Source organism: Sarcophilus harrisii, chromosome 3, assembly GCF_902635505.1.
Source record: "Sarcophilus harrisii chromosome 3, mSarHar1.11, whole genome shotgun sequence".
NCBI lineage: Eukaryota > Metazoa > Chordata > Mammalia > Dasyuromorphia > Dasyuridae > Sarcophilus > Sarcophilus harrisii.
The window spans coordinates 466,663,359-466,686,734 of record NC_045428.1 but is presented as its reverse complement, the minus strand read 5'-3'; the positions used below and the strand labels follow the sequence as shown (position 1 = coordinate 466,686,734).

The 23,376-nt window shown below is 38.5% G+C and overlaps 1 protein-coding gene across 1 annotated transcript in view; it reads left to right on the top strand.

Moving 5' to 3' along the window:
* Positions 1-8,781: 8,781 nt before the first annotated feature.
* VSTM5 (V-set and transmembrane domain containing 5) overlaps positions 8,782-23,376 on the top strand; it is a 36,183-nt gene continuing 21,588 nt past the window's right edge. Inside the window, exon 1 of the mRNA XM_003764317.4 lies at positions 8,782-9,068. Within this exon, the coding sequence (XP_003764365.1) occupies positions 8,978-9,068 (91 nt within the window). The 5' untranslated portion in view covers positions 8,782-8,977. The remainder of the gene's footprint in view (positions 9,069-23,376) is intronic.

Here is a 23,376-nt window from a genome sequence, read left to right as displayed (position 1 = left end):
ATCATCAATGTGCCCAAAGAGGATAATCTTCTAACTCTGTGTGACTTTGATGTTAGAGTAGGTAGGTTCAGACTTCCAGAAATGTCAGGGAGTTCTTGGGAAACAGCAAAAGCAGTGATCACTACTACTGAAGACCTATGCATCTCATGTCCTCATCACCAACACGGTCTTCTGTAGAGGGTCAGAGTCAGTAGGAAAACTCTGAGCAAGGAATAAGACCATTCAGCCCAGAGAGAACCTGCTGACAATGTCTGGTTCGGCTCCCATCTCCCCTAAGGGCTCTCAGTCTTCCTGAGAAGTCAGGGGGTGGTGACAACCTGTGTACAGATTGAGGCAGAGAGATACCAGATGGCAAACTACGTACAATAGCAAGTTGTTTCTGCAGTCCCACATTCTCAGTGTTGTTTTTGTTACATTATAAAAAGGGGAAAGCCCTTGAAATAAACAGACTCCATTTTTCCACCATTGTCAGGAGTCCCGCCTCATCACTTCTCTACTAGGAAGTTATATTTTAATTACCTTGGCATGGGGACTCTGGAAAGCAATGGTATGTTTTGTCACCCCAACTTGGGGACTCTGGAAAGCAGGACACAACAGTCTTCCACTTACCTAAATACAATAAAAATTCATGGATAGATGCAGCAAACACTGGCATTTAATAGACTATGTGATTATAAGGAAAAGAGACAGGCAGGATGGGAGAGAAACAAAAATGTGTGGAGCAGAGGGATGAATTGATCATAAACTTACCCTATCCAAGCTAAATATTCACATTTAATAAAAGAATCAGTCCCGAGGTAAAACGACTATCAGAAAGATTAATGTCAACAGATTACGATGCGTCTCTGAAATGGAACAGTTTGTTGCCAACTTGGAGTGAAAGTTAAGCTAAAACACACAGTGGAACAGAAAAAGAGTAGCCAGCTTTCAAAGGTTTGGATAACAGCAATGCATTTGCTCATCTGAATCAGAACATTTGCAAACATCAAGACTGGCAAAAATGATGGAGAAATTCAGAAGCTGCTAATTGAAAAATGAGAACTTCTTAGGGTTTTTCAGGAGGATAATTCATCCATCTCTAAGAAGGCAGTAATTAATTCCATCAAAACTAAAGTTCAAACAAAAACTAGAGAGATGGAAATTTCTTGGCTCAGTAAAAAGGCAAATGAAATTCAGTTTTATGCTAATAGTAACAATCCAAATCACTTGTATGATGCACAGAAGGCTATTTATTAGCCCAAGACTTATGGTGCATCACAGCTGCATAGTGCTGATGGAGCCACATTGATTAGTAATAAGGACATAATCCTGCAGAGATAGGCTGAGCATTTCCATAGTGTTGTCAACAAGCCATCATCAATCAATGCTGAAAGAATTGACTGTTACCTCAGGTGGAAGTCAGTCCCACTCTAGACAAATTTCTAACTGAAGAAGAAGTCTTGAATGACATTAGGCTTCTCTCTTGTGGCAAAGCACCTATTGCTGAGTATTCCAGCTGAGATTTACAGGATAGGAGGGAGGTACATTGTTCATATAAAAGCTGATTGAAATCTTCCAGATTATATGACAAGAAGAGGTTCAAGGATGTCTCCTTTGACCATTTCTATAGAGATAAAGGAAATATATTGTCCTGTGACAATCACAGAGGAGGGGGGAGGGATGTGGAATGTCTCTCAGTCTGCTATCGAGGGTCATATTTAATAAGCTGATCCTTCACCTGGAACATGACCATCTAATTTAGGAACCAGTGTGGCTTTGGAAAAGACCAGGAAGCAGTTAATATGGTGTTTTCTTCCCAACAACTCCAAAAGTAATGCCAGGAGCAAAACAGAAGTCTGAACATAACATCTGTATATCTGACCAAGGCCTTTTGTACTATGAGGGCTTTGGGAAAATTTTGTCAAAATTTGGTTGTCCAGAGAAGTTCATCCATACCACACATTAATTTCACAATGGCATGTTTACCCAGGTTCTGGATAATGGATGATGCTCCCATGCTTTCCAGTCACCAATGGAGTGAAACAAGGTTGTGTGCTTACTCCCGTGCTTTTTGGCATTTTGTTTTCAGCCATGTTGTTAAACGCCTTCCATGAGGATGAACAGGACATCAAGGTCATCTGCAGCACTGACAATAAATTCTTCAACTGGAAAAGGCTACAAGCCAAGACTAAAGTGGAAGGAAAGGTGATGCATGATTTTTTGTTTGCAGATAATTGTGCACTAAATGCAGGCTCTGAAGTTGAGATGTAACAAAGTATGGATTGATTCTCTACTGCTTATGCTAATTTTGGTCTAAAAATTAACACTAAGAAAACACAGGTACTCCATCAGCCAGCTCTATACCATCTGTATGTGGAACCATTGGTTACAGCAAAAGGAGGAGTTTTGAATGCTGTGGATTAGTTTACTTACCTCAGCAATATACTTTCTAGGCATGTACACATAGATGATGAGATTGACACACTCATTGCCAGACCTAGCTCAGTGTTTGGGAGCCTTTGAAGGAAAGTGTAGGAAAAAAAGAGGTATTAGATTGACTTTCAAACTAAAGGTCTAGTCATTGTGTTGACCTCATTGTTGTATGTTTGTGAAACCTGGATAATATGCCAGCACCATGCCAGGAAACTGAATTGCTTACATTTGAGTTGTCTTAGGAAGATTCTAAAGATCACTTGGCAGGATAAGACACCAGACACTCAGCTCCTTTCTCAAACTGTCAAGCATTCAAATTCTACTGCAGAAAGTGCATCTCCGTTGGGCTGACCAGATTGTTCAAATGCTAAACTCATGCTTGTCCAAAAGACTATTTTATGAAGAACTCATACAAGAAAAGTGTTCACATGGTGTTCAGAAAAAGTGATGCTCTCAAGAACTCTCTTAAGAACTTTGGAATTAATTGCGTGATGTGGGAGACACTGGTAAAGGACTGGTATGGTATGGTATACATTCATCAGAGAAAGTGCTATGCACTAGGAGCAAGGCAGACTTGCAATAACTCAAAAGAAATGTAAGATGCACAAATTTAGAGAATCCACCACAAATATTCATACGGATCATTTGAGCCCTACCAATGGCAGAGCATTCCAAGCTCATATTGGTCTGATTGGCTAAAATCAGACACATCGTTACTTGATTCTAACAGACATTTTGGTCCTCTTCCAGAATGTACAGAAACCAAACAATGGCTTGGAAGGGTCTTCAGAGTCCATTCAGTCAAATCTCCTCAGGTTATAGAATGTGGAATGACTATTTCCACAATGCTAAGCTCTGTGTGCATATTTTAAGCTTGGTGGATTGTATGAGCACTGTCTAAGGAGTTAGCAGACCTGCGTTCTGATCTTGCCTCTGATGCTTACTGATCTTGCTTGAACAAATTATTTATATTCCCTATGAACCAGCTGTTATCATCAGACTTTCAATATATGCTCCCTCCCTCACACTTGTCCAAATGAGATAATGAATGGAAGGCCTTTATATAAACTTCCTGAAATAATAGAAATGAGAATTCTTATTCCTGCTGCTATTGTAATTGATACATTTAAGAATACTGTCATGAATTGTTAGTGATTTCTATCTCCCAAATTGTTTGGAAGGAACTGAATTGATTTACTTTTATTTTCCAAATTTCATTGCTATGTGGTTTTTTTTTTTTTTACATCAGTCATTTCTTGTCAGTTCCAACAACAACAACAACAAAAACTTAACCCTTTCTTATAATGAAGAGTTCAATAATGTATGGCATTCTATAACCATAGTCTCTGTTCTTTATTGTTAGATTTTTTTTCCTCCAATTTTTAGACCATCTTGTTTAATCTTTCCCTTATCCTCTTCATTTCCATATTTGTGTATGTGCAAGTTTGATTCATTCTACTTCACTTCCTAATAAAACAAAAGTTCCCTGAGATCAGGAACTCTTTTATTTTTATGTTGTATTTTAAGGGCCTGGCATGAGGCCTCCCTGGAGTCCTTAATAAATGTTTCCTGGGTTGAAATGAATTTCTATCACCACCCTCTCTTCCAAAAGTTTTTTTTCTTTTCCAGACTAAACATTCTTAGTATAAGGGTTGGACTCCATCCTTGCATGGCCTGGTGTTCAGTCTTCTTTCCATTCTGTTTATTATCATTTGTATGGCTCTACAGCCTCTGAATGAAATTCCTAAAATGTGGCCCTTAGGTATTTATCCTTTCTATTTCCACGCTGCAGCCACAGCCATGAGCGCACACAGGCTTCAGAAGTGTCCTTTTTTAAAGAAAAACGAAAATATGGTCCAACTTTGATGAAACCAATTCCTGTCAGCCAATTTGGAAGTTGATTAAAGATCAACTGAGCATCCATAAGCCTGTTACTGCTCATTTCCCAATGCCTGAAAAACACTCTAACTCCCTGGAAGGGTGGGTACATGGACACTGATAAGAGAAATTAAGCAGGCTATACTTGCCTATATGTCTAAAGAAGTGAGGAAGATGAGAAGTCTGGGGATTCTATGCTTTCTATCCTGTAAATAGTGACCACTATATGTACCTCAGCCTGAACATGAAGATGAAGGGGAAAGTGTTCAACCACCACAATAATACTACAGCAATAGACAACTTTATATATGTTTTAAGGTTTGTAAAACATTTTACAATCATTATTTCATTTTATCCTTTCAACAATCAGAGAGGATATTTTATAAATGAGGAAACTGAGGCATGAAGAAATTAAGTTGCCCAGGATCACATGGCTAGTAAAGTGTCTGAGGCTGGATTTGAATTCAGGTCTCTCTGAAGCACAGCCCAGAGCTCTATTGAGACTGAATCACCTAATTTCCTCAGATCCCCATGGAGTACAATCATAAATTGAAGTCAGACAACACCTACCAGATTAGGGTACATAGATCCAAGACTATGGAAACATAAAAACACCAGGAGTGATTTCAATCTAAGAAAGAATTCAAGAAATAACAAGTGATGCGAACTGATGCTGAGTGAAATGAGCAGGACCAGGAGATCATTATATACTTCAACAACAATACTATATGATGACCAGTTCTGATGGACCAGGCCATCCTCAGCAACGAGATCAACCAAATCATTTCTAATGGAGCAGTAATGAACTGAACCTAGCTACGCCCAGAGAAAGAACTCTGGGAGATGACTAAGAACCATTACATTGAATTCCCAATCCCTATATTTATGCACACCTGCATTTTTGATTTCCTTCACAAGCTAATTGTACAATATTTCAGAGTCTGATTCTTTTTGTACAGCAAAATAACGTTTTGGTCATGTATACTTATTGTGTATCTAATTTATAAATATATTTAACATCTACTGGTCATCCTGCCATCTAGGGGAGGGGGTGGGGGGGTAAGAGGTGAAAAATTGGAACAAGAGGTTTGGCAATTTTTAATGCTGTAAAGTTACTCATGCATATATCCTGTAAATAAAAGGCTATTAAATTAAAAAATAATAATAAAAAAAATTAAAAAAAAGAAATAAGTGATGAATTTCAACATCTCCTCAGTGGTAATTAGGTTGCCTAGGGGTTAGAGCACTGGGTCTGGGGTTAGGAAAACTTAAATTCAAAACCTACTTCTGCCTGACACTTGTTAGGTGGGCAGGTTATTTAATTTCTGCCTACCTCATTTTCCTCATCTATAAAATAGGGATACTAATAGCACTTATGGTCCAAAGTTGCAGGAAGATCAAATTAGATGATATTTGTAAAGCACTGAGTACAGTACTTTGGAATATATTAGGTGCTTCCTTTCTTTTCTCGGCATGTAGTAATCATCTATAATGCCTTTCAATAATGTAGCAATATTTCCAAAAATGTGGCACTCAGGGCTGACCACAATATTCTATGTGGCCTGATCATGGAAGAGTATAGCGAAACTACTTCTTCTCTAGTCTTCAATAGACACCTGGCTTTCAATGCAGCCTAAGGTTGGGCTAGTTTCATCTTCTATAGTCCACTGTTATACTGTACATATGGCAAACATAGGAACAACATAGGAACAAGGTGAATAAGTGAAGGGAAGATGATTCAAAATTCTTCTAGCCTAGTCTCTTGATAAAGAAAAAATGATGGAAATGAAGTTTTTAATTTTTACATGAGTGGGATATTACTTTGCTATATAGATCATGCCTTCTCTTATCAAATAATTTTTGCCCATAATTTTTTCATAAATTTTCCAAAGGCTCCAGCTAATATGATATAGGCTGTCCTTTTATTCTTTTTATATTTCCTAAACTCCAGGACAGAATGCAAGCTATCCATCTATTACTATCTGTAATTCTTACCACATGCCCCAAGTGCATTCTTTTCTGATCGTTCATGTCATTGAGGGCTACCACCATTGTTCAGTCTTTCATCAACCACAAGATATTCCACTGGAGACTTTGTTCCAAATTTTCCCATTAATGACTTTTTTTTATTGTATTGTTAAATTCATCTCACTCTACAATCATATAGCCCACATCTTTCTGTCTTATTCACAAAGATAGTATGTAAAACATTTGCTGAAATCCAGATATATCTCTGTGTTATATCAGTACAACCTTCTGCTTCTAGTCAATTAGAATCTATTTGACTATTCTAAGATTGACTTCTTCCTCTCTATGGTAAAGTCAAATCCTATATTTCTTCCTTCCAGAACTGCTATAGCTCTCTTGTTTTGGACATATCACAATACTATAGCCTGCATATCTTCATTTCCAGTTCCCAGGTCACCTCCAGAACCAGAAATAAAAGGAAGAAATAATTCCTTGATTCATTCATTCAACAATCTTCCAAGCATTGTGTTGGGCACTGGAGATGCAAAGATAAAAATGAAAAAGAGTCCCTGCCCTCAATGAGCTTATATTCTATTTGGAGAGGAACAACATGAATTCAGAGAAGTAGCTACATGACAGATTATAATAGCCCGTTAGAATCTAAGGCTCAAATTAAATTAAGGAATCTGTAAAGTAGAAGTTAAAAGGGAATGTATTTCAGGAATAGGAGACAAAAGCAAGAAGAAACAAGAGAATTGCTCATACTTATGCCTTCTAATATATTTGTTTCCTTGCCTCTAACAAATAATTGCTGTCTGATCCTTAGCAAGTAACTGAACTTCTCAGTGCTCTCCACAAATCCCTAAAACTATGAGTTGTAGAAAATGAAGTGACCTACATTGGTAAAGGGACTTTCCTATTCTGGGAATTTCCTCTAGTAATGATTACACAGGTCTAGTCTGTATCTCTTTTATTTATTCCCATTATCTTACTGGATACTTCTAAGAACCCTACAAGAAATAGTTGTTGTCTCCATTTGGAAGAAATAGAATTTTATTCACAGATGGCATATTTATCAGATTAGCAGATGATATGAAGTAAGGAAGGACGGTTAATAGCATGGATAACAGACTCAGGACCCAAACAGATTTCAACAGGCTGTACTTCTGAGTTGAAGGCAAGAAGATGAAATTCAATAGGGATAAAAAAAAAAAAGTCCTGTATTTAAGTTTGAAAAATTGACTTCACCAGGAGAGTCATAGTTAGACAACAATTAATATGAAAACAGGCTAGGGATTTTGTCAAACTGGAAGCTCAATATGGGTCAATAATGTAACATGGTGACTATTAATGCTAAATCAATCACAGACTGCATTTTTAGTTTTGTGTCCAGAATACAGGAGATAATAGAGCTGGTCTGGTCAGACTACATCTTAAAAAGTATTATGGTTAGCTCTAAATATCACACTTTAGGAGGGTCACTGATAACTAGAAGATTTCCCAAAGGAAATACATCACTATGGTGAAAGAATTTTAAGCTATGTGAAGAGAAAATTTTCTTAAAGAATTGGGAGATGTTTTCTCCAGAAAAGAGAATGATGGCTGTCTTCAAGTGTAAACTTGACTTTTGATCTTAAGATCAAAAGAACCTTGGAGATTAAGGAATTCAGTCCCTTCATTTTACAGATGAAGAAATGGAAGAACAGAGATATGAAATGGTTAGTCCATGATCATATAGGCTTTAAGTGGTAAAGACAGGATTAAAATCCATTTCCTTTCTCCAAGCCTGGTATTATGGACTCATATGAAAGGAGGAAGTGATTTGTTTTATCTAATTGAAAATAAGTGTTGTGAAATTATAAAGCACAAGCTGGGTCCCAAGGAAGATAAATGAAAAGACTTCTCCCTACCTCCAACTCTTTTATGGAGGAGAGAGACTCCCAGTTCGGTGCCCTTTCCACTATACTGAAGGATGCTGTAGAAAAATGGTAAGGATCTGTTACTGTTAAATGCTCAATAGAGAGAAATATCTCTGGTTCCACTCAGTTCATTCCAACATCCAGGGTGCTTTCCTTACCTTGTAATGGATCCTAAGTGCTGAGATACAGTACTGGTTTAGAGGAGCTGCCTGACATTTTCTTCCTCCTAAATGTATTTCCCTGGTCTGCAGGGGCCATTAGACTGTTATGTTTTGGCTGCCTGAGAAAAAAGAGCTCTTGGGGTAGTAGATTGGTCACTTTACCAGCACCAACCATCTGGTTAAATCTTGAATCAATAAAAGCTTATTGGGTGTGAACAGGAGAAGGAAACGGTCTTTATTTGCCTCGTAAGACTGTGTGCCTCCTGATTTTTCTTATGCCTCTGCCGCCTCATACCTCCCTCCCTCCTTTTTTTCTCCAAGATTCTCCTTTTTCTTCTTTCTCAGACTCAAGAACTGGTTTAACCTGAGAGGAGGCAGCTCATTTGAATAAGACACGGGCTGGAGAGGAAGAGGAGGAGATGGTGTAGGAGAGAGATAAGAAGGGGTGTGTGTGTGTGTGTGTGTGTGTGTGTGTGTGTGTGTGTTGCCGGAGAAGACCGAGGAAAGGCAGAGGAGGAGGGGACGTAGAAAAAGGAGGAGTTGGTCGTGAGGGAGCCCAGCCCCGCAGCCCAGCAGCTCCAGCGTCTGCCATGCCTCCTGCCCATTAAATGCAGAGCCCTTGCAGACCTGGGGCTGCTCATGAGGCCACTGCGGAGCTGGAGGAGAAGGAACCGACACATCATCCTGGGACTCTTCGCTCTCTGCCTGGCCGTAGCCCGCTGCCTGCAAAGTAAGCGCTTGGAGCTTCCCTTGGGGGGCGAGAACGCTAGAGAGAAGGGAGAGGTCAGCTTCCCGGGTCAGTCCCGCAAGTCTGGAGTTCGGGGATGTGCTGTTTTCTCTCCGCTGATGGAGAGAGAACCGAGGGGCTGGAAGGGCAGGGAAACACTTTGCCTCAGACTGTCGGTGGGGTGGTGCCAGGCTCCTGCTTGGGGATGGCCAGGAAATGCATCTTCTGGCCTGGCCCTGGCCGTGGCTTTGGTTCGGAGTCTGCCGCTGGCAGCGAGGACCTAATGCACTTGGCTCTTGCAGCGGGCCAGCGGCAGGCAGGGAGGCTGGCGGCCCCGCAGCCCGGGGCTTTTCGGTCATCTCAGGTGGCTTTTCCAGGGCCTGAGCCGCGGGCCCTCAGTGTCCATCCTTAGAGAGAGGAGAAGAACCCTGGGGGTATTCGCAGTGCCCGAGGGCAGCTCGTGGGCAGGACTGCACGTGGCTGATGTGTTAACAGATCTGGAAGCTGGGAGCCACAGCCGCACTCCAGCCGAGACCACAATCTCTTACAACTCCCACCCACCCCCCTACAAAAACACCTTCGGGTGCAAGTGCGTGTGGCGGTAGGGGGTGCGGTAGGGGGGTGTCTGTTTGTTTTCTCTATTTAAATTTACAAAACAAAAGCAAACAAAAAACCTTGGAGAAAGACCTGTGATAAAGTTCTGGGTGACCTCACCCTCCGGGACCAGGTGTCTCGCTCCTTACGTACCCTTAACCTAATCTTGGATCAGTTTCTATCACGGTACTTTTCAGACAGTGCTTAGCACAGTGCCAGGCACAGAGCAGGGACTTAATACATGATGATCAAACTGAATTGGATATAGAGGTAAGGGGCAAGACCTGTGATTTCATTAGTACAGGGAATCCCCAGATGAAACAATTCTCTCTAGTAATGTAGGTCACTACTTTCTCTGCAATTCCTAGCCTTAACTGCACTTTCTCCGGGAGTCACTGGGCCAGGAACAAGACTTGTCACTTTTGCTCTGAGACAGGCTCACTGTTCACTAAACTACGCTGCCCTTTCACTACCACATAGCCGGAGTTTAATAATTTTTTTTTTAATTGAATCAATGAGAGGGTTCCTTCCATTCGCTGACACTCCTAGAAAAACAAGTATCGAGACAATTCAGGGGGTTGGGGGTAAATGCAACCAGCCCTGTGGCTTGAGGAAGGAAAGATTACCCGTTTTGATATTTGGGTCTTAGAATTATTCAGCTGGACTGTCTAAATAGATCAGCTCTCTGGGTGATAGCTTCTAGATTGTATCCTTCTTCTTGAGACCGATTGTTCCTCTTCCCACGGGGAGAGGCTGTGATCTTTGTTGGACCATATGATCAGATTTGGAAGAGATCTCTGAGACCATCTAGACCAATCTCTATTATTTTACAGATGGGGAAAATGAGACCCAAGGAGGTTTGTAGCAATCTCAGGATTTGAACCCAGGTCTCTAACTTCAAATATACCATTATTTTTTACTAGACCATAACTGTTTCTCTTCTCTGCTCACTCATATTTGTTTTTTGTTAGGGGTGTGTGTGTGTGTGTGTGTGTGTGTGTGTGTGTAGGAGAGGTGATCCGACGTGATCCATAATTTGTTGGGTTGCAATTCTCAAGTCACTGGGGACCAATCAAGTGTTCCTTGTGTCAGCAGGCAGTGTGTCCCTCAGCCAGAAGCTCAGCACATATCCCCTTCCATGAGAGGGGCCCCGGGTCCAGGGTTTTCCTCAGCATCCCTACCCTCTTTACAACAGTGAAGAGGGAATGGGAAGATACATTTGGCTGGCATGGAGTGAGGAAAAATTGGCAAGCATGAAGGGAAAACTGGCAAGTGTGCCCAGCCTGTTCTTGGTTGTTTTTTTAAAGCCTGAAGGCACTATCAACAGATTCCTTTAGAATGATGGGCAAAGCTCAGTGTCTTACTGCCTGAGGCAAAACTGTGAAGCCTCTCCCTTTATCCATCCTACTTCCCTCTCTCTACCACTCCACCCACTTTTTAGGGTCAGCTCCATCTCCCATCCAAATTGACTGTCAAGAGAAAATAAGCTAACAATCACATAAGATTCAATTTCCTCAAGTGAAGAAATTATTTCCTATTTGTATTTTGTATGACTAAGTTTAGTGCCTGGCATAGAAAAAAAATTATTGAATGAATGATGAATTAGTGACCCCTTAGATGCAATTTCAGTTTTATCTCTACTTGTTATATCAAAGGCCTGGGAAAATGGGGAAATTAGAGTCAGAACACAGGAGAACAATCCTACATTAAGTACCTAGTGTTTCTAGGCTTTGAGCTAAGTGGTGTGTGTGTGTGTGTATATACATACATAATTTGACCTCAAAACCTAGCAGCTGGCTTTGGCCACCTATTAGTCTCTTGTGATTTCACAATAATAGTAGCATTTTGTAGTACTGGAGAGAGGCTCATAGAATGACTTAGATTTAAATCCTACCTCTTAGATTTACCATCTTCATGATCCTGGGCAAATAGTTCTTCCACTTAGGTAAGAGACCATTGAAGCAGATTTGGGCTAATTAAAAAGGAACAACTTCCTTACTGTTTGAGCCTGTCCAAAAGTGAAATGAGTTTCCCCTGGAGATGGTGAGTTCATTAATTGAAGAAGCATTTATTAAGCACCTGTTAGGTCCCAGGCACTAATTTTGGTATTAGAAATACTAAGATAATATCCAACAATCCCTGTTCTCAAAAAGCTTATCTGCTTTTGGGTTGCTCCTCATATGAACAGTGACTTTGTTTTAGAGAACTCTACTACCTAGAGTTCCTCCCTTTGGCAGTATCGATGAAATCACAGATTCCATTGGATCAGTTTTGAACTCTAAAACCACCCTGTGGGGTAGATACTATAGTTATTAGCTCTATTTTAGAGAAGAGGAGCACTGAGGCTCAGGGATTGTAAATGCTTATCCACAATACTGTAAATAGCAAATGTCAGAAGACTAGAGAATGGACATGAACCAGGGTCTCCAAGACCAGCATTTTACTCTCAGGTACCACACTGTCTTGATTCACTAAAGTTATCTAAGCCCGTTTTTTCCTCTGTAAATTGGGATTGGTAATAAGAATTATTGAGAATCAGTTTGTCACTGATTCTACACTGCATTTGTAATCAGGAACACCTGGGTTGACATCAAACCTCTTATATTTCATATTGTCTCTGTGATCAGGGGCAAATCACTTAATGTCTGAGTCTCAGTTTTCTCATTTGTAAAACAGGGATAATAATAGCTGAGTACTTATCTGCTTCAAAAGGTTATTCTGAAGCTCAAATTAGAGAATATATGTGAAGCTCTGCCAACTTTAAAGCACTATATAAATGTCAGTTATTATTGTTGTGAGGATCAAATAACCCAATACACACAAAAATGTTCCCTAAATTGTAAAGGGCTAACTAAGCATAAGGAAGGCACAGTGACTAAAGGCAAAAGAATTTTAGGCATCAGTAAACAGGTAGGGGAGGTACCTTTGGGGAATGCATACTAATTGCTCTTTTGATTCTCAAAAATAATTGCCACTAGTCTAACTAGTACCAGGTGTTCCTCTGATTAAATATATATATATGACAAAAAGAGACAGAGTTTAATGGAGAATTTGGGAAAGGTAGGTTCTGTTGATAGCAGGGCTACTCCTACCCTACTTTAGTTTCCCCAAAGGCAAATGCCCTGTGATTCAGTGAGAAGTGGCTTTCTAGTTCAGATTTCATTCTGAACTGTAGCCTGGGGAAGCAGAAACCTGAATCCAAGGCCACCAAATAAGTCACAGCCCAACCCCAAGAGAGCAGAATAGACCAGAGGCTGGACCTGGGCCTGAATCTTGAGGGATGGACCGAGGAGCTGCAGCAATTGAGATCAGCACAATTTTTGGACATCAACTGGAGAAAGAGACTGAGAGTAGCAAAATACTTCTTAGGAACCTCTCCAAGAAAACCTGCATTATAATGAAATCAGTCCTCAGCCTTCCCACTGCCCCATCTCTCATTGGACTTGGGGGTTAACTCTGGGGTTATTCCTTGAGCTACCTTCCCCATTTGATAGGGAACTCACACCTTAAAGTAATGAGAATATTAGAAACGAGGGTACTGGAGTTGAATTTGGTGTAGGCAGTGTAGCCCTTTCCTGGATATTGAGATTTTTGTCAGAACCCTGGCCAGACCTTTGGTTTCAAACAGGAAGTTGATAGAGCAAGAAGAAATGGGGCATAAAGGGGTGTCCTAAAGTCAGCTGAAATAAATGGTTAGTATTCATTCTGAATATTTACACCTTGAATGGACAGACTACAATAATCAGGGCTAGATTTATTGTTTTCTTAATTGTCTAGACTTTTACAAGTATGAAGAAATCTCAGTAATAAAAATGCTCTTAAAAGTGCATCCTTTGTGGCATTTCAGCACACTCTTCAGCAAAGGCCATCTTGGTTTTTTCCTCTATTAAAAAAAATGAGTGAATTAGACTTGCAGCTTTGAAATTTTATGAGTCTAGGAACTCCTCCCTGTCGGTCAAGAAGTCTACAAGTCACAAAGACAGATGTTCCTTTCTCCTAATGGTTCTCAATGATAAAGTATAGTTTGGTCTTTAAGAAATATAAAAAAGTAGAATGGCCTAAAAGGCTCTAGAAAGGCCATCACACTGTTTGGAATCCAACCAAGTAAAAATGCGCTTGCACTTATGTTGATATGTAGACACTCATGGGAGAATTAAGGAGGAAGCTGTCAATCACTTACCCTTTAGTATGAATTTATCTAATGAGGTTGCTTTCCTATTATGTCTGAATGGAGAATTCTGATTAAGGGATCAGGAAAGATGGGAAAGAAGGATAGATCAATTTGGAGCATGAGGCCCTGGAAGAGAAGTGAGAAAGGAAAGAGGAGAAACAGTTTCTGCAACATTAGCACCTGAGCCTCCTGGATTCTCTACTCCACCTATTAAAAAAATGTTCCCCCACAATCAGTTTCAGTACAGAATTAATAATCCACTTGAAATAAGCTCCCTCCTGCCTGTATTTAACCTGCTCAGAAAGCATAGCCCCAGGTGACATATACAAAAATTCAGGGAACTCCCTAGGGAGTCCCAAATTAGCCATGTGAAATAACCAAAATAGGGGCCTAGGAAGACCTAAATTCAAATCTTGCTTCTACCTGTATTAGCTGTTACCCTAAATCCCTTATCATTTCTGCACGTCAGTTTTTTCATCTGTAAAATCGGGATTAAAATATCATTTTCCTCATAGGGATTTTATGAAGATCAAATGAGTTATCATCAGGAAAGTGATTTGCAAATCTTAAAGCAGTATATAAATACGAGTTATCATTATCAATGTTTCTACCAACCCTACATCTTATGACCCCATACTACAAAGTTGCTGTAGCCCATGTGCAGCTACGCCACACACAAAATTCCAGCATAGTATGCAACCTCTAACTTGCTCTTAGGCTTTTATTATGGTTCTGCTCAGCAGCTATTTGAGAACCTCTGTTTAGCCCATGCACACTCCTCAAGCCAGCTCCACCCTTACTTACCTCAGTTTTCTTTCCCCCTTTCCCAGGAAAATGGACTCAGTTGTGAAAGAATATTTATCACTGGAATAAAAGAAGTGGGTGTTGTTGGCAAGTTTGAAGATGGAAAAAAATTAATTTCTTCCCTCAATCTGATTTGCAAGAGTAGGTGGAAGGAAAAACCATGACAAGTTATTGCCATCCATTTTCCATGCAACCACACTTTCATTCACAAGCATACAAAAAGTAGGCAGCATGAAATAATGGAAAGAATACTGGATTTGCCGTCTGAAAAAATATGGTATAAGATTCTAGATCTGTCATTTGTATGATCTTAGGCAAGTGCTCCTCTTGGTGTCTCCATTTTTTTCATTTTAACAAAATTAGGGAGTTAGACTAGATGATCTCTTAAGGCTCCTTTCACCTCCAAAATCCTCTGGTCATAAGTATCTTATTTGTCTTTCTGAAACATAACTACCATAGTACTGACCATGATCTTGATTTGGATGTAGGCTTTGTTTGGGTCCTAGAAGTTCTTTATATATTCCATGATTCTAAGGGAATTTTCTAATGGTGTCAATGGATATCATTTGGTCATTTATGAAGTACTACATTTCTAGGGTTATTTTTCCATGTAAAACCCTTTTGTCAGAGTTTTCTTCCTAATTCAAACTTCTTTCATATATTTTCATATACATTTCATTTGTCTAACTTCATACTTAGATAATCTTCAAACTTCAGTGTCTCGATATTAAATACACCTCACTGAAGGAAGTAGAATATAGACACCAACCTCCCTTCCAAGCACACAAGTTCACAAGGCTCAAATGTAATAGATTATTATTTAAAGGCCAGGGGGATACAAATAGGATTGATCTCTTATTCCACAGAAAATAATGCTCTGTCTCTCTCCTTATTCTCTCCACCTGTGATAAAAGGATCCTTCTTCCAGGGACCTTCTTCCAGGACCATTTAAAATATTTCAGTGGATTTGGTTTAAGTAGAGAATAACAAGGGATCAATCCTCTACATTAGTATTCTCTTCTGCCATATTTGAAACTATGTACATAAAATTATTGATTGGTGTTTTTTTCTGAAATCCTTGCTTCTAGCTGCTCATAAAAGATGATCCTGTCCAATGGTGTGCTGGTAAATGTTTAATAACTGGCTCTCCTCTACTCCCCATTCCCCCCAAAAGTAGGACTCTGCATCATTCACTTTTTCCCCATCACTTTCTCAATGCCAATCGACCCCTGGTTTGTAGAGTTTCCCATTTCCCTCACTAAAATTTTAATGCTCTGACCTGTTACAGCTACCCCTGATTCTGTCCAGGTTCTTTTTGCTATCTTGCTCTGCTAATGCTTTTTTCTGTTTCCCTCCCTATAATTTTCAACATTCAGCAGATGGTGGTATCCCTAGGATGGATGAGTTCTCCAGCATCTTCCTAAAGTGTGTTATAGCTCAAAATCCTTTATTGTGGTTTCAATGGACCCTGGTCTATTGGCATTTCCTAGTAATCTAATAGAGTTTTGTTACCTTGGTTTATGATGATATATCACAATTTGCACCCTCTTTCATTCACTTTCCTCAAGTCAGCACACTCTGTAGGTCAAGAGTCTCATCAGTGTATGCCAGTCCTAGGGAGAAGGACAAATTATCTCTCAGTTCCCTGGGACATCTGAGTGGAGTTATTCAAAATACCTGAGCCCTTCCTGAAATAGAAAGAGGGGCCATATACTCCAACCCTACCTGTGCTTTGTTCCTACAGGGAAGGTGTTAATCCCAGTTCTGCAATAGATGTAGCACTTTATACAATAGGGAGGTAGGGGGAGGAGGGAAATTCATTGTTTATTTTCAGTGAATCATCCACTGTGAAACTTCTCCTCAATAAATGGAATTATTGTGTAGTCAGAAGGTATTGGGCAACTAGGTAGTGTGGTAGATAGCTTGCCAGCCCTAAAATCAGGAAGGCTCATCTTCATGAGTTCAAATCCAGCCTCAGATACTTAGTAGCTGTGTGGCCCCTAGTAAGTCACTTAACCCTATTTGCCTCAATTCCTCATCTTTAAAATGAGCTGAGAAAAAAAATTAGCAAATTGCTCCAATGTCTTTGCCAAGAAAATCCCAAATGGGGTCATGAAGAATTGAACATGAATAAAAAGCCTGAAAAACAACAAGAAAGCATCACTGAATTGGTATTCAGAAGACCTGGGTTGCAGCACCTTGCATAAATTCTTTTATCTTTCTAGAATTCAGTTTTCTTCTCTGTAAAATGAGGGAGTTGAACATTGCATTTTCTAAAGTCCCTTTTGTCTCTCAAATCCTATCTTTTAATTCTTGCTCCCAAGTTTGGTAGGGAAAACAAACTTCCTTTGCTTCCAACAGCTTTGTTGACATTGTCACTTCTGCTTTCTAGTCTATATGGCTTTATCTAAAAATATGATTACCACATTGACCAATTTTTAGTCAAACTATGTTTTTTTCAGCCATTTTTCTCATTTTTGTGTAGTCAGATTGGCTGGTAGAGACATTAAGGTCATTGCTTTGAAAGTCTTGGAAATTGAGGGTAGAAGATTTTAGATAGTCCATATTCACAATGTCTTCTAAGTAGAAGATTAATAAGCTTGAATTAAACTGAATGGAAATTTATTATTGATTATTATTGAGAATCTTATTATAAGGTTGATAGAAATTTAGAAAAAAAAATTGTCTCCCTGTCATCTCCAGAATCAAATATAAAAAATCCTTTATTTGCTGTTCAAAGCCCTTAATAACATAGTCCTCCTCTCCAACTTTTCTAGTCTTCTTACACCTTCCCTTCTCTTCCCCTTCCACATAGTCTTAATCCAGTGACTTTGACCTCCTTACAATTCCTTTAACAAGAATCTCCATCTTTTAAATTCACTGGCCATTTCCTATACCTGGAATAATTACCCTTCTCATCTTTGTCTCCTGACTTCCCTAGTTTCTTCAAGTCCCAACTAAAGCCATACCTTCTACAGGAAGCCTTTCTTAATCCCACTAAATCCCAGTGCTTTCATTCTGTTGATGATTACTTATTTATTCTATATATAGCTTGTTTGTATTCTGTCTTCCCCAATAGCCTGTAAGTTCTTCAAGGGCAGGGGCTGTCTTTTGCCTTTCTTTGTATCCCCAGAGCTTAACATAGTGCCTGACATGTAATAAGTACTTAACAAATGTTTTTTGATTATATTATTATATTATATTTGTTATAGAGGTACCACTTTCTAGGTATAGACCTGTAGCTAGGCATTCCTTAGTTTACCTATTGTTAAAATATGAATAATAATTCCTATTCATCAGGAGATTGAGGCTGAATAGGCTTAGAAATCTTTGCATGGAACCATACATAGATCTATCTATGAAGAAAATGGTTCACAGGTCTGTTCTTCTGACACATTCCCAGCCATGATTGAAAGAAGGAATAAATGAATTTTATTATTTGAAGAATGGATAGTCAAGGAAGGGCAAAATCTTCAACCCTGAAATTGACCTGCTTCTAAGTTGGGATTTTAAAGAATTTATCACCTTTTTTCTACTTTGACAAACCAAGGGAAAAAGAAACAATCTCAGAATTTGATGCAGTGATGACTATATTTTTGAATTCTATATTTCACATTTTCTGAAAATAACAACAAATTCTTGTCTATAGTGTCTTCATATTTTTGTTTCAGCTCTTCCTGAGTAAAATTTTGAATGTGTTTAGTGCTTCTTATACTTTCTCCCAAAAGGAGACAAAATTTATCACAAGTTCTCAGCTGAGCTGGATCCAGAGCTCATCCCTCTGTGACTTGAGAAGCTACCTTCACCTGAGAACCCTCATTATTGGGTCTCTATTTAGAAGAGCATCAGAGTGACCTTAGTCTTTGGCCATTTAAAACTGAACCTGACTATATGAAAGTACTGAAGTCTATCTGCATAATTTTTAAAAGAATCCCATGTGTAGAATTTTGCAAAAATATGATCCTCTATGCTAGTTCCTTACCTAGGAGCCACCTTGGGGTGGGATCTTAGGGTACTCTAATTCAAGAAATCTTTCAAAGTTTGGCTTCTTATAAGTGCTTATTAAAAAATTACATACACATATATTTATATTGATATATCTATATCTGTATATATATATATATATATATATATATATATATATAACTTGAGTGTGTTATACATACATTTTCCCCTCTTTTTTTGAATCAGTGAGCTCTACCCTAGTTCAGGTTGTCATTAACTACTGCATGAACTGCTGAAATAATGCTAGTTGATCTTTCTGCCCCACATCTCTCTCCACTCCAATCACTCCCCTTCTTAGGTGTCAAAGTGAACTTCCTAAAGTACAAATCTGATCATGTCATCCACCTATTCAATAAATTCTAGTGGTTCCATATTCACACATAATATATACATATATATATATATATATATATACATGTGTAAATAAACAAGTCTATACAAGTATAGATTGAAATTTATGTCACATGTAGCATATATTTTAGTATATCTATATCTATCTACAAATGTATATATCTATACATGTAGATAGAGATATTAGCAGTGGGAGGGCTCAGAAAAGACTTCTTGCAGAAAGTGGGATTTGAACTAAGCCTAGGAAGCCAGGAAGCAGAGGTAAGGAATGAAATACAGGCAGTGCTAATGTACATAGTCAGGGACATTTAGTTTCTCGTAGGAGGAACAAGGAGGCCAGTGTAGTTGGATCATAGAGTACATGGAGAGGATCAAAGTAGACTGAAAAGTTAGGAAGGAGCCAAGTCATAAAAGGCCTCAAATGCCAAAGAAAGTATCTTAATATTTGATCCTGGAAAAAATAGGGAACCAATGGGGTTTATTGAATGGGGAGAGAGGTTTGATATGATCAGACTTGTACTTTAGGAAGATCACTTTGGCAGCTAAGGAAAAGATGGCCTGGAGTAAGGAGAGATTCGAAGCAGAGTCTAACTAGCAGGTTATTTCATTAGTTGAGGAGAGAGGTAATGAAGGCTTACACCAGAGTGGAACTGTGTGATTGGAGAAAAGGGGGAATATGAGATGTTATGAAAAGAGAAATGATGAAACTTGTCAATAGATTGGATATATATGAAGTGAGTAAGTGTAGAGATATGTTGGTAAATATTTCATTACTGAGTCTTTGGGACAGTGAGGAAATCTATATATGGCATGCAAGTTTAATTTATATTTTAACATTTTCTCCATAATTTCCTTATATAGACAATGAGCAAAAAATAAACTAAGCTCTGATTTGTAGCATTTGCTGATTTCTTAGACGCAAATGTTCACATTAAAATTTAAATCAGCTCTCTAGAATTAGTTCAAATGAGCTCCAAACACACCCCCTAGGTAAGTGTCAGTGGGGAATTGAGGATGATGCAGAGATTGAAAGCCTGGGTGACTAATGGTACCCTCTTCTGTAATAGGGAAGTCTGAAAGAAAGGAGAGTTTGAAGGAAAAGATAATGACTTTAGTTTTGGATATGTGGAGTCTAAGATATTAATAGGATATCCATTTCAACAGGTAGTTGGTCATATGAAGCTGGAAGCCAGGAGAGAGGTTTAAATTTGAATGATAGATCTGAAAATCATCTTCATGGAGATGATAATAAAATCCCTGGGAGCTGATGAGAACACTAAGTAAGATAGTCCAGTAAGAGAAGTGGGCCAAGGGAGTTACCTGTGGATAAATGAATGTAAATTTAAAAAAGGAGACTTCTAAGGAGTATTCAGACTAGCAAGAGAAGATCTAGGAGAGAGAATTAATACAAAAACATAGAGAAGAGAGAATATTCAGGAGACAATGATTGCTAATACTGAAGATTGCAGAGAGATCAAGAAGATGAAGAATAAGAAAAGTCCATTAGACTTGGCAATTATTAGATCATTAGTTGCTTTGAATAAAGCAGTTTCAGTTGATGAAGTTGGAAACCAAAATGTAGAGAATTTAAAAGAGAGTGAAATAAAGAGAAAGTACTGTGGTTTTAAAAACATAATTGACTCCACAATTTTGTTCAAGGATGGCCATATCTAGATCTGCATTATAAATTTCATGTAGCCAAGGACTATAGATAGATAGATATAGATATATGCATGCCCAGTAATTGCCCACACACATAACATGCACATTTTAGGCACTGTTTGTCATTGAATGAATGAATGAATTAATACTGTCCTATCTTGTTCTCTACTGGTCCCCTAATCTGTAAATGCCACTGTCCCCACCTAATGAAAAAAGTCTTCCGTCACCAAATGAGGTCACATTCAACAGGAGACATAAACAAAGAAAGTAACACTTCTATTGTACCCTTCTTAATGCAATAAAATTTGCAGGATTTTTCAAGACTGGAGCTCCTGTCTTCAGTCTCACATCTTCACCTATCCTCTTGTCTTTCTTCCCACTCCTGGCCACACATTGTAAACAGAGAAGAGGAAACTTTGTATTCACCACATGCAGAACCCACACCCTCTTCCCACGAATCTAGAGCCCAGGAAACAATGCACCTAGATACTACCAAGAATAGTTTGGCAATCTCTGGGAAAGTTTTGAATCCACCGTGTAAAATCAGACTTACACCATCTCTCTGATAACAACTGAGCTTAGTTTTCCATTTAAGTATTTTAAAAAATATGTTTTTGAAAAATGACTTCTATCTCATCTTATAGTCAATCGATTCAATACAGTTACAATACAATACAATACAGTCATCAGTTCAAATGCTTGATAAACATTTTGTGTAGACTCCTGGTTGAGGATTTCTGAGAGAGTTATTCTTTTCATTCCATTCCATTCATAAGTTGCTTGAGAGTAAGTGCCTTGTTTTTTACTCTCTTTGAATCCCCAGCACTTAGTATTATGCCTGGCACATAGTAGGATTTTAATAAATACTTTTTGACTGATTGACACTCATTTAGTTATTCTTGTGAGATGATTTATGTGGCTATCCCTAGGTCAATTTTTTCTGGAAAAAAATAGTAGTAGAATTCTCCATCAGTGCTACTAATTGTATAGTGGGAAATGTGATTTACTTGGAGTCGTCAATCAGCAAATACTTGTTACATTTCTACTGTGTCAGGAACTATGCTAAGAGCTAGGGCTACAAAGGAAAAAAATTATATAGTTTTTGCTTTCAAGAAATTTATATCTTATCAGGAGACAAATGTCTACAGATATGTATGCACTAATTATCTTATGTCACATATATACAGATAGGTGTGTGTATCTCAAATTATATGTATGTACACATCTGTATATGTGTGTGTGTATATATATATACCGATTTCCTTATATGATATATATAATTATACATGACACATACATAGAATATGGTATATGTTATATTATATTATATTGTACAGGGTAATGTATGTATATCTATATGTGCATCAAATTAAATGATATATGTGTATACACCAATTACCTTGTATAATATGCTGTACATACATGTGTACAAAAGTATAATGTATATTGTACACATACATCACTACTTTGTATAATGTGTTGTACATTTTATATGCTATATGTTATATACAATACAATATGTGTATCAATTGATCCATATATACTCACACCCCAAATTATAACATATTTATTATTTCTTTTTAGATTTGTTTGCAAAACATCAGTGTCAATTTATATAAAAGTTCCATGAGGTGTTGACAAATATATATATTCCTTTTTAGTCCCATTTAGAAGATATCACAAATTTTAAGCTACAGTTCAATCTAGCCATTTGTTCAATTCCATATTTTCTCTTTTATTTATTTTCTTGTTAGAATAAACTAAAACAGAGAGAGGAACATTGGAATCTCATCATTTTTCTTATTATTCTTACAGCTCATTAGGCAAGAGTCAATAAGTATTTATTAAGCATCTGTCATGGGCCAGGAACTGTGCCAAATGCTAGGGATACAAATGATTGGTTGATTGTTGACCTTTGTTCTCAAAGAGGACCAAAGGACATCACTCTGCTAAAATCAGGATACGGTGTGCTGAATGTAACCGATCAGACTAATATGAGCTCAGAAGATTTTAAGTAGAGGTCAGACACCAATAGTCCATGGAAACATTTGAGGTGGATTCTCTAAGTTTGTACATTTTGCCTTTCTTTTGAACTACTTCAATTACCTCATAGAGCACAGCACCTTCTCCAATGAGGGCACGCCATGCTGGGTAGTCCTGTAATCCTGTACCAGTGCATATCATGCAATCAATTCCAGTGTTCTTAAGAAAGACTTTGAGCGAGCTGTTGTATTGCTTTTTCTGACCACCTTGTGAGCACTTGCCCTGTTCTCCATAAAACAGTCTTTTAGACAAACATATATCTGGCATTCAAACATGTTGACCAACTTCTCAAAGTTATACTTTCAACCCAGTAGAGTTTGAATGCTTAGTAATTTAAATTGAGAAAGGACCTCAGTACCTTCTCCTACCAGGTGATCTTCAGAATCTTCCTAGGACAATTCAAATGGAAGCAGTTCATTTTCCTGGCATGGCACTTGTTGACTGAATAGATTTCACAGGCATACAACAATGCAGTCAGCACAGTGGATCTACAGGCCTTCGGTTTGGTAATCATTCTAACTCCTTCTCTCTCCAAAGGAAACCTTCCAAATACTGAGCTCCCAACTCGAGCATCAACCTCATTATCAATGTATACATCCCTGGAAAGGATACTGCCAAGATAAGGGAACTTACTCACAATATTTAGAGGTTCTCCATTTGCTGTAACTGACGGTTCCATGT